General features: G+C 35.8%; 2 protein-coding genes across 5 annotated transcripts in view; one reads left to right on the top strand and one right to left on the bottom strand.

Annotated features, from left to right (window-relative positions):
* The window catches only part of LOC150081996 (lysosome membrane protein 2-like), a 302,034-nt gene extending 300,620 nt beyond the window's left edge, over window positions 1-1,414 (top strand). The window contains exon 14 of the mRNA XM_090380393.1: window positions 1,279-1,414. The gene's annotated coding sequence lies outside the window, so the exon portion shown is untranslated. The remainder of the gene's footprint in view (window positions 1-1,278) is intronic.
* An 8,828-nt stretch (window positions 1,415-10,242) lies between these two features.
* LOC150081995 (serine/threonine-protein kinase DCLK1-like) overlaps window positions 10,243-12,781 on the bottom strand; it is a 345,782-nt gene continuing 343,243 nt past the window's right edge. For 3 of the 4 annotated variants that reach the window (XM_090379891.1, XM_090379889.1, XM_090379890.1), the window contains one exon: window positions 10,243-10,414. In XM_090379891.1, coding sequence (XP_090236017.1) covers window positions 10,301-10,414 — 114 coding nt within the window. In that variant the 3' untranslated portion in view covers window positions 10,243-10,300. The remainder of the gene's footprint in view (window positions 10,415-12,781) is intronic. The other variant, XR_016547298.1, reaches the window with a different exon arrangement.

The following is a 12,781-nucleotide window of genomic DNA, read 5'->3' as shown; positions in this document are numbered from 1 at the left end:
TGACAGGAACAAAGGATTGCTCTTACCAAGAACAACTTAAGTTCTGCAAATTGCAATGTCTGGAGACTAGGCATCTGCGAGGTGATCTGATTGAGGTGTATAAGGCCTTGAATGATTTGAACAAGCATCAATGCTGATGGCATTCTTCCTCTTGCTCAGATTGCACACCTGTGGCAGGCATAAATTCAAGTTGAGGAAAGACAGTTGTAGAATAGATGTGTGGATATTTGCCTTTAGCCAGTGGGTGGTTGATTGCTGGAACAAACTTCCATCAGTTGTTGTGGAAGTTGATAGCTTAAATAAATTCAAGGAAGAACTGGACAAACCTTTGGAGTGAATGGATGGGTGAAATGGGAAAGGTGTTTTTTTTTTTTTTTTTTTTTTTTGGCTGGTTCTGTATAAGCTTGTTTTCTTGTATTGTGTGTCTCTACTTTGCTGGACTTACATCATATTGATCTGTCCATTGGAAGTGTCAATTAGTGTCATCAACTTTTAGCAAGTGTTCATTAACTGCTTAGATATCAAGTATCCTCTCTGTATTCCTGTTCCTTCAGTGTGCTGCAATTTGAATGTCAGTGTATTAGGTTGTACAGTGGAGGGTTTCTTTGTATTTCCAGAAAAAGCAGTTGCATTCAGGGCCTAACTTGTGGATATGTGGGCCCAAGGAAAAAGTTTTTTTTTGGGGCTCCTGTAAAAATGTTTATTATGAAGTGTCTTACTTTAATAGTAAAAAAAAAATGGGGCATAGGGGGCCCTGGGAAAATTAGGATTACACAAATCAATATAAAAATGTAAATCAAATAAATCTTCATATTTTTAAGATGTATAAAAATCTGAACATATCAGTGCACACTTAATTTGACTAGAAGCTACACTACAATTTGAAAGTAATTATTTACAATTTTTTTTTAAGGAGCACAAGCACTCATGCTCGTTGTTACACTATGGATATCACAGATTTTTGGCTGTGTCTATTGCCATATATCAGGCACCTCTCAAATTGTGGGCCCTAGGCACATGCCTAGTTTGCCTAGGCTCTTATGCATGATATTTGGTCACTGCTTCCCTCCATGACTGTGGACTGTTACTTGATTATTTTGGTTATTTTATTTAATATTCATTATTTTCATTAAGTAGCTTGATTTTGTTTTTTTGTCGTTGTACAAAAAAAACTGCAGTTTGTAGTCTATTCAGCATTTTTCTGGAATGAAATATTGAATAACTGTTGCTTGAATTATGAGATAAGTGTTAATATTTTCTTCCTTTTCATTATTGCAGCAAGAGCCAGCTGTTTCTGAAATTTTTTCATTCATTAAATGGACAAGAAAAACTATTTGAGGGCTTAAACTCTTTGTACAGTGGAAACTGCCTGCCATCCTCATATACCATCCAGAAAAGTTATAGAATGTTTAAATATTTGGAGGAGATGAGTTACTACTTTGTGATAACTTTTTTTTTTAAACACTGATTTAAAACTGTACATAGGATATTCAGAATGCCATTTCTTGAAGATTATTTTCATCATTTCTGGACTGCATTAACTATGGCAACTCACTTATCATATTCCCCTTCCCAAAAGACAGTAACAAAATTTGTAGACATAGTATGTATATTTTTTAAAAATTTGCATACACTATGTAAAATGTACAGAACTGGAAGTTTTATAGTGTATATACAGGAATTTTTTTTTTTTAATGTTTAGTTTTATTATTCTGCCCATCTCCATAGTTAGATGGAGATTTAATTCTCAGAGTTCTTAATGTTTGGAATGCAAAAGTTTATTTATTGAAAATGTGTATACATGTACTTCATTAATGTTAACTTTTCTAAAACTTTTCTAATACTGTGTTGAAATGATTTTGTAAAACATAGTAAATAAATACACAAAGTGTTAGCCAATTAAATATTTATCTTGTATTTCAGAAAAACTTGTGCAGTGACTAAAATCTCAGTAAACGCATTTGAATATTTTTTTATTCAACTGTTAATTTGTCTTATTTGTATATAAGATAAATGTATATCAATATTAGCTGATTTCATCTTTCAAGTTTATTAATGAGGTATTTAGAAAACAGCCACTACTTTGGTAATGAAATTTTGCAATCATCAGGAAAGAAAAGTAATTTTATTGAATTCATGTAATGAATGCCTTTCATATGCCACATCCAAAGCTATGTAGTTTAATTTTCACTTCAATTACTACTCACTAAAGTAAAAATAAAGTAGTTAATTGTGAGTGGTGTGCAAGCCGTTTTACATTTCTGATAAATTAAAATTTTCTTTCCGTTTCTAAAACTTTTCTAATACTGCGTTGAAATGATTTTGTAAAACAGTAAATAAATACAGTGTAAACCAATTAAATATTTACCTTGTATTTCAGAAAAACTTGTGCGGTGACTAAAATCATTCTTACATTCTGTAAGATCCAAGCATAATGACTGAATTTAAAACAGTGTTTAAAATATATGAATAAAAATGCTGAACTGAGATTATCTTACGTGTTTTGAAATATCAGATTTTCTTAATCTCATGACCTATGTGGAGCTCAGCTTACTTAGTTATCACATATAGTGTGCCAACTAGTAATGAGACAGTATTGCTTCAAGCAGGTGCTACAGAAGTGTGACCAGGGTGGGCCCTCTGCCCAAAACAACCTTAAGTTTGGATGTTCTTTTTATATCATGATTAATGTCACTGTCAGAAACAAAAGATTGGAATAACTGATCAATATCAAATTGTGTAAAGCCGGGGAAAACTCCAACCAAAACGAACAATGCTTACAAACAGCTCATATCGATGCATAAATTTTTCGATGGTTTAAGCATCTTAAAGAGGACATAACAGACAATCCTCAAAGTGGAAGGCTAAAAACAATTTGCAGCCCAAATTGGTGGTTAAAGTGCACAATTAGCATTAGCAGAGGTATATGATGTAAGAAAGCAAGCTTATACAATATCAGCCAAAAAATATATATATATATATTCCATTTCACATATCCATTTGCTCTAAAAGTTTGTTCAGTTTTTCCTTGAATTTATTTAACCTCTCAACTTCCACAACGAAAGATGGAATTTTGTTCTAGCATCAACCACCAATGGATGCTGGCCATTGAAGTCAGCAAAAAGGCAGATTAGAGAGGGGAATTGCATAAAACTGAGTTCTGTATTGGAAACTAGGGTTATTAATATACTGAAAATTTTACAAACTAGTCTAGAAGCTACCACAGCTTCTAGACTATTTTGTAACATAATGAGCCTGGAGGGTATATTTGATTTCACAAGCACAGTTACTTCTCCACAGGCAGGAGACTCTGAGATCCAGCCTTTTCTATCATTGTGTAATTTGTAAATTTTGGTTAAGCCTGTCAAGGGGGAAAAAAGAGAATATTATTATTCATGTGGGGACTAATGACATTAAGCATACACAATCTGATGATTTGTTACAGATATATTATCTGTCTAACAAATGTCTGTCTGCAATTCTGCCCAGGCATGACAGGAGGGATTATATGTTGAAAGCCTTGTGGATAAACTCAAGACTTGAAGCACTCTGCATGGCTTTTGGAGGGAAATTTTTATCAGCTTGGCCCACACTTGGAGGTAGAAGTCTGTTTTGTAGAGATGGGATACATTTAAACAAAGGTGGTGCAAAGTTTTTTTGCCAGTGTTATTGAGGATACCTTAAAGATTCAGGGAAACTGCTAGTTTGGGGGACAAGAGTAATATAGATACGTATTTATCTAATAGTATTGGTCAAATTAACTCTTGCACATACCTCAAGGGTATTTGTTTGGTTACAGCAACAGAGCAAGATGTTCTGAGGGCAAAAGTGTTTCAAATGAACAGGTAGCAAATGCCAGGGAAGTGAGCTTAAATAACTTTAAGGAGTGTGTCAGGGTAGTTAACTATACAAGAATACTAAGTCTTAATTGTTTATACAGTAATGTCAGAAGTGTTGTCAATAAAATGAGTGAATTTGAAATGCTGGTTAGGACAAGTAAAGCTGACATAATAGGGCTTACAAAAACGTGGTGCCTCCTGCAGATGATGAGTTTTAGCACGGTATGTATAATGTATTTAGGAAGGACAGGGAAGATAGAAGGGGCATTAGAGGAGGTGGCAAAGGAAGCAAACAAACCCTTAGCCATAATTCTGAGAACATCCTAGGAATGCTTAGTCCTGTGCAGTTCCACTGTATTATAATAGACATTTAGGTTTAGTTGTTGCACATTAGTCTTTTTTTTTTTTTTAGGGGGTGGATTATTTCTGTCTGTATTGTTTTATCCTTTTTTTGAGAAAAGGGGACATTTGCATGGAGTTCCAAAACTAGCTCCTCATTATCTAAATGTTCATCTACTTCCATACTGTTGGTGGGAGTTTCAATTTTTTTTTTTTTTTAATGTGTCAGATTTTAATTTTCCTTTTTCAAATAGGACTGGTGGAGTATCACTAGGGATACTGATTGGGGTAGTTGTAGCTTTGCTAGTTTTCTTTGGAGCATTGCCTTTCTTAGTGGTTGTAAGTGTGGATTTTAACCAGTTTGCTAGAGAGATGTTAGGCAGAACTGATACTTTTGTTTGTGCTGCAATAGAAACAAAGTTTCAAGTAAGAATTTCATAGGAATGACTACTAGGTAAGCTCAACATAACTTGCCTTGGGAAATGACTTTATTTTGTATTTTCTTTCCTGCTATCCACAAATATGCAGGTCATGGAAAAGGCTGGGTGGCTTCCTTTGCAGTTTGGACAAACAGGGGTTGTGACTGCAATCTGCTTGTGTATGCAATTTAGATCTGTAGAGGGGACATATGGCTTCCTCTACATGCCTGCTGTGAATGACTATATTTCTGGCATTTGAAGCAACAAACAGGATTCGGATTGTATGGTCAAATCTGACCATATAGCCAGCTTTAATTGAGGTTGGTAAACCTAGAGTGCTGAATGTTAAGATGGAGTGAGATTTTCATCCTTTTTAGTTATCATCCGTTTCACATTTATTACTTTCACTACTGCATTCTTGGAGATTGTAAATATCGCACTCGCTGACAACACCTTTTAATAAATTCAAGGTTTTGTGGGAAGTAATTGATACTGTCAGCCCGCCAAATGATGTGTTTAACATATCAATGTTTTGAGGTGGCTGATTCAATCAGGTCTCTGGATTGTAGTCTTTTCACTATTTTTAGTGATCTAGCAATTGATTCCAAACATTTTTGAATCAAGAATGGTGATAATTTGCACAGAGAATGAATCGCCAAGAAATTTAGTAATTCATAATTATATTGGCTTCCTTTCAAGGCCTTTTCGGTTGATTGGAGTCATGGTCGATGTCAGAAATTTCTGATCTTGAGCTAGAGGGCTCTAAAGGTGGATAACTGCTTGTACCCATGATGGCCCTCCCTGGGGATTTATTTTTACCACACAGATTACTGGCCCTGCCCTGGGGAGGCAGGGGCAGTGCCACTTGACAGCCAAGTGTGGGGGTTAGTAAAATTAGTAAAAGTACTTAAAAAAAAAAAAAATTAAAGAAAAAGGTACCCTTTTCTGGGCTCTCTTACTAATACTTTTTAGTTCAGCTACTTAACTGAAAAATGTAATAAACAGTAAAAACACCAAGAGGAAAACTGAGTTGCAGTCGAGAAAACTCTTTCAATCACACAATAAAAGCTTGGTCATGGAAACGCTTGGCACCCGGGGTCAAGAAACTGGATGAAAAATAATTTTGATATCCATATGTATGGATTTCCCTTTCTGTTCACACTGTACGCCCCATATTAAATTCTGCATCATTGAGACACCACATATCTGATATCTTCACAATGTCTGCATTTGATTCTTGACCAGCTGTTCAAATTCAAGTTTATTCACGATGCTCCTAGCATCAGTGTACAAGACCTGATTTCAAGATTTGCACACCTTGGTATCCAGGCTGCTGTATTCCAACAGAATCAGTTTCACTGAACCTACAGCTATTGATGCAACCTTTCTATTTAAGTGTATCCCATCCCTGTACAACCAGTCTTTCCTGTTAAAAAGCACCGACCACACTATGAAAAATTTACCCCATGAGCCTTGCACAATCTCTCTCCAGGGCCAAATTAATTGACAAGACCCTCATCATCTACTCCTTCCTATCATGTCTCAGGAGAATTGCAGAAACTTTCAAATTTAACCCTAACTCGCAACTTTTATTTTTCAACATTGCCCCATACTTAAGTCTGCAGATCTCCTACTCTTAATATCCAATATGCAAAACAATAACACCTTTTGTTTAATTTTTTGTTATCTGCTCTACAATATCAACTTTTGCTCCTTGCAGATTAGAGTTGTTTCTTTCACACATACTGCTTTGCTGCTCACTAACTCTAAAGTTTTCTTCTCTTGTGATGTTTGATTAAATACAAAATTAGTAAATTTTAAGTTTGCTCATGGATAATGACAGTTTCTAAAAAAAAAAGTAGGCTCAAGCCCTTCACTGCTTTGAAAGTTAGGACAGCAAAACAGTATTATAATGCAGTGGTAGCATTAATTACACAAATCAAGTAATTTTAATTAAAACAAACACACACAGACTAAATTGATATTTGAATGCTGATTCGAAATCTGTTTTCGGTTTTCTCCAGCATATTTAGTTAGCAGGTTTTGTGATAAGACTGATTATACCATTTGCATAACTCAACCATCCTACTCAATATAATTATTGTTTATTAAATATATTTGTATCCTTTTCTTTTAATTATTGTTTCAGGTAAGATCTCATCAAGAACTGATGAGATCTTACCACCTCAACAAATCCTGCTATGCGTGCAGTTCTTTCCTATTAAATCACAATTTAATCATATCTTTACAGTCATGACCAGTTATACTTTGGTTGTTCTCTCAATGACTGGAATAAAGCGTCGGCACCACATACCCTCATATGATGGTATGCCAGTTCTGATATCTCTAGAGCATGGGCTATATTTGTTGGAAAACAAAAGAGAATGCAATGAAGTTGCAACTGGCAGAGACCTGAGCAATATAGCTGATCCTTAATCAGCTGAAGAGACATTGTTTACCCAAATTGACTTGAATGACCTCATTCGAGATCTAGCCCTCTCAAAAAATAAAGTACTTGCCTCTAGTTATAGAAGGTACACTTGATCAAAAACATCAGTGTCAGACCATTAAAAAAAGAAACCACATTTTGGCAACATTCTTAACAATACAAAAGGGGGCATTTGAAAAGTTCATGGCCTGAATATGAAAAGCCTGGTAATGTGTTACTTTTGAACTGGTCCTCTTTGCAGTCTTTTGCCACTAATGATGTAATGCATTGATTCCAGATGCAAAGAAATTTTCCCTTTGGTCTCCAGGAATGCATCCAATGTGACATCACTGTTGATGGTAGGAAATAGTTGAAAGTCTGATGCTGCTAGGTCTGGTGAATGGTCCAAGATGTCAAACTGTACTCATGCAGTGCAACCAATGCAATGACAGACTTGTTTTGTAGTGGAACAAGACTTTTGCCAAGTTCTCCCCCTGGCATTTGTATTTGACGTTTTCATGCAAACACCTCACAAAGTCTCTGTAATATGCTCCTGTGATTGTCTGCTCTTCTGGAGGAAGGTAATCCACTAGTAACACTATCAGCATCACCCTGAAAGCAGAAGTAATTCACTTGGCTTTCTTTGGAGGGGAAGAGCTGTACTTCCACTGTTTGGAATGGCAAAAGTGATGAACCCACATCTCATTAGCGGTCACAGATAATTCAAAGAAATGAACTGGATCTACTTGAAAATGAAGCAAACATTCATTTGGCAATTCATGTGTTTTTAATCTACTGTTAAAAACTTTGGGACCTATCATGCTGACACTTTTCCCATAATAAGAACCTCTGTTCTTACATGGCACACACACATTCAAATGAGATGCCCCAAGCGCTGGCAACGTATCAAACTGTCACTTGTTGTCAACTGTCATCACTAGATCACTTAACTACTGGAGTGATGGAAGTTGCAGGTCTTCCAGAGAATAGGTCATCTTTCAGCCTCTCTCCTCCCTTGTTTAAATTCTGTAGCCCACTTCTTAACCATGGAATAGGAAGCATCATCCTCCCCCCCTGTTTTAACCATATCCTCATGAATTGCCTTTGGCATTTCATGAGTATATGGTTAAAAATCAGTGGCCATGCAATTGTCTAATATTTCCCAAATATTAGACAATTGCATGGTGGCTGATTTTTGTTCATCTTTCCTTATTCATACAACTTTGTTGATCTGTAATTAAATGTAATCTGACCTGTAATTAAAAAAATATTGAAACTTGGTGTGTTACTAGTTAGTGTTATATATAAACATATTTTAAGCACAGAAATTTAATGCTGTACTTAAAATATGCTGTACCTTTTGCATACTCAGGACAGAAATTTTTCAACCATCAGTTTGCTGCTCTACTCTGCTACTATATCAATTTCTTCTTCAGTGACTTCTCGCAGCAAAGTTTGAAAAGTTTTTTCTTGCTAATGAGAACTTAAAGCTATCCATCCCTATTCTCCACACTGTTTGGCTAAAAGAGTCATGATACCATGAAAATTTTAAACAATACACTGCAGCATTCATCAATGGAAGATGTTGTGACCTCAAAGTCACTATGTTAATGGACATACAAGGAGGGTTTAAGAAAATATTGTTCTGCAGTGTAATGGCTGTCCCATGCTTATGGGACAGCCATTACACTGCAGACCATGTAACTCATTAAATGTAGCTGGCCTTAAAGAAGAATGCATGAGAATTTTAGAATGAAAATAGTGTGCAGTATAGTCCATTAAAAGATTCAATGAAAATTTTTTCTTCCACCTCTCCACGTTAAAATTGGCCTAGGGTAGGGCTTTGTGGAGCTTCAAATCAGAGCACTTGTGCAAAAAAAATGTCTAAGTCTATTTATAACTGAAAAGCATAGCAAGTTTTTGGCACTGTGGAAAAGTTTTGTTTAACCAGAGGTCTCCTGCATAAAAAGATAGCATTCAGAAACTGCTCAATGTAAATAAAGAAATGGGAATGTTTATGTTGCTGAAACTTCATTTCTTTCATTTGCAATTAGATTTCTTCCAAAAACTTTGGCAGGATGGGCAATGAGCAGAGGTGAATGATTTCACTGAAACATTAAGTCAATGGAAAATCACTATTGAGGTTTTTGGAATGAAGTAGCAGACTACTGGTAGATGTTATACTGCAACATTGGGAACAAAATGTGCCAAAGAAAATCATTTGAATAGAAGTTTTTTTTTTTTTTTAAGTTGCACATATTTTTTTTTTTATAGTGTATATGAAGCTGTATTGGGTTTAAACTTTAAAAGCAATAAAATGTAATTATAACTAGAGTTGTTTGGTAGTGAAACTACATATGCTAGGGGGGAAAAAAAACACATGAATCAATTCACAGAAGTGTAAATCTTCAATGGGGGTAGGGGATTTAATTTTGTTGATCAGTATTATAAAGTTATGTTAACTCCACCATTTAATTAATGTAATATCATTTAAGTAAAAATATACTTGCAACCAAAGAATTACTAAAAGTTTTATTTCTACTAAGACATTGACATTATTGCTATTTGACCAGTTTATGTAAAATGAAGACATTGCTCCAGTCATGTAAAAATTCTTCAAAAATATAAACTCTCCACAGCAATTTAAACAATTCAAAATGACAATCTTAAGTTCACACTGTAAAAAAATGTAGAGTAAGTTGACAAAAACACTAATGTAAAGTTACCTCCTAGGTTAGGAGTTAATAAAGCATCCTAAAAAGTGTAATGTAAATAAAGTTATTACAAGTGTTCTATACATAATGTACATCTTATCAAGATGATGACAGCGAAGAAATTAGTTTGGTTTAAAGTATTGGTTTAATCTTTCATAGAATTGGTGGAAATAAATAAGATTTATGACACATTATAAATATAGAAAGTTAACTAAATCTCCGTGAAAATGATGCAGGGGCATTAATGGCATAACCCAAACATGACTGCATATTATAAATACAGAAATACTAAACTCTAAAAAATGATATAGGGACATATATAGAATTTACACTATTCAATAAAATAACAAACTTAAAGCATACTAAAATTAAAACATTAGAATAGAAACTATAAATATTAGAGTTCTCTCTTCTGTATTAACATCAGCATTCCAAACTTAGTACTTTTTTTTTTTTTAATCAAAAATGTTTGTACAGTCAGTCATACAATTCTTTTGACAGCTCTATATAATGAAACTACTCAGATCCAAAACCTACATTTGACAAGAAATGTCATCTTGTTTAATACACTTCTTCATCGTCCCATATAGATGGTTGAACAGGACACATGGGTTGGACAGTAGTTTGGCCCCGGCATGCACGAAAGAAATGACCATCTTTGTCTAGAGCTGTACACTAGGAGGGGGAGGGGGAAAAAGATTCAGACATGGCAAATCCTTTAAATTCTAACTACATTTCATGAAAATGAAGTACCTGCAGGACCATGTGGTTTAACATTTAACTAGTATGTCAACACAATAAAACAGCAACACAAATAAAGGTCAATTTTAGAGCTTAGTCTGTTTTTTTTTTTTTTTTTTTATGTAAACCAAACATACACGAGAGGTATTAGAACCTATAATACTTTTAGAAAGAGTAGCAGTAACTGCAATGGAACAATAATTGGATGGGAGGGATATGTCACCCTTTTTAGGAACTGGCTGGATATGAGCAAATTTCCAAGCAGAAGGAAAAACACCTTTGGAATACGAAAGTGAAAAAAGGCAGCAAAGATCAGGAGTAAGTTCAGGAGCATAGGTTTTGAGAACAAGTGGAGAAATACCATCGGGACATGGAGCTTTCTTAGCATCAAGATTCATCAAAATCCTTCTGACATCCTTTTGACAGAAGACCATAGGAGGCATTGGAAATGGTGGGAGGCGTTTTACCAAGATCATTAATACATGAGTTGGAAGAAAAATGGGGTGCTACCAGGTCAGCTTTATCATTGGCTGAAGTGACAACAGAACCATCTGGTTTGGACAGAGGTGGGAGTAGAGATGGGTAAAATTTGCAGCCAATAGCTTTGGCAAGAGACCAGAATGCTTGGCTACCATTAGGGCAAGAAGAAAGTTTTCTACTCTTAGCCTGTTCAAACTCTAGTTTGGACTGATTAATAACTGCATTATAATTGTTGCAAGCTTTGGTGTAGGCAGAAAATGAAACTGAAGAATTAGAAACAAGCCAACTGCAATATGCAACGTTCTTCTCTTGAACAGCTTTAGCACATTTATTGGAAAACCAAGGTTTAGATAAAGGACGAGATTTTAAAGTGGAGTGTGGGATAAAGGATTCCATTCCTGCAAGAATAATTTCACTGACACGATCTGAGCAAACATTGACATCAAAAGTTTTGAAACAGTAATCCGACCAAGTAAAAGAAGAAAATAAATCTCACAGGTCATTCAATTTTGCATTCTTGTAATGCCAAACAATGAGGTTGGGAATAGCCATGATATAAACCATTGGAGAAGAGACAATCACAAAGTTGTGATCTGAGGTGCCTAAAGGACCTCTCACTTCGACCATGTACTTAGAAGGGCTGTTTGTGAAGTTGTGAGATAAAGATCAAGTGTATTGGCTGTATGATTAGGATTGTCCGGTATTCTTGTAGGTAAATGAACAATCTGTACAAGGTCATTAGTAATTGCAAAAGCCTCAGCATCTCGGCCAGCTGGGTCGGTGTGACTAAAAAAACGGAAGGAAAGTTGGACTGGAGAAAGTCAAGTTACAAAGAGAGGAAGTCAAAGAGCTCCAAGTGATTAGTGAAGTTGGGAGAATGGTAGAGACAACAGATGAATTTGACACAATGAGGTAGAGAGATTTTAAGCCAGAAAAGATCAAAAAGAGGATATTCCAAATTACCAAGTCTCTGACAGGGAATATCGGAACGGACATATGCACAAGTATGCTTTTAGGCGAAAGGAATCATACAGCGAATAATTTGGGCAACTGAGATGAGCAGTGGTCGAAGCAACCGATAACTGAGATTCTGTCAGAAAAAGTGCATGGGGTTTGGCAGACTGCAAGTGGAAATGGACATCATTGAAATTAGAATTGACACCATGTATATTTATGAAATGAATTAGGGAGTGTTTGGGAGGTTTAGATCTTTTCGCACGTAAGCTTACTCTATTAGTTTGACAATTCGTGGTGTATTCAATAGTAATAAAAAGTGGGTGGGACATGCTGTATGAAGTAATGAAATTTTTGGATATGGCGTACACATGTTAAGAACATACCCAGATCCTTGACATAACATGGCCTCGACAAAGCTCCTGGCATACACACTACTTGGACTTCCTCCAGTCACTATCTGGCAGAGTAGAGGCAGCAAGATTATACACTAGCTGATCTGGAAGCCTCCTAGAGAGTTACCAAAAGGTTCGGTCTGGTGTACCAACTAGTGGCCGGCCTGGCAACACCGTTTCAGAGCTGTACCCTTAAAATGTAAGGAAGATTGGATCTCGCCACGATGTTCATCATAACCTAAAGTCATCAATCATACTGCATGATGGAAGAGATGGAGAAGGGTTGACCGGAACTTAGCTCTGGAGACTAAACATGGGTTCCACCACTTCAAGCCTCCAATAAGCAAAGTGGTGGTATTGCACCGGTTGATGAGAGTCATCTACCACCGAGTACTGCCTGGTAACAAAGAGAGGTGGCATTCCTCCATGTAGTGTGGAGGCCACACCTCAACACCTATTATCATCATGCTTA

The sequence above is a fragment of the Mastigoproctus giganteus genome, chromosome 8 (assembly GCF_048544385.1).
Source record: "Mastigoproctus giganteus isolate SK-2022 chromosome 8, ASM4854438v1, whole genome shotgun sequence".
NCBI classification, from domain to species: domain Eukaryota; kingdom Metazoa; phylum Arthropoda; class Arachnida; order Uropygi; family Thelyphonidae; genus Mastigoproctus; species Mastigoproctus giganteus.
The sequence above is the reverse complement of the archived record's forward strand: the minus strand, read 5'-3'. Positions and strand labels throughout refer to the sequence as shown.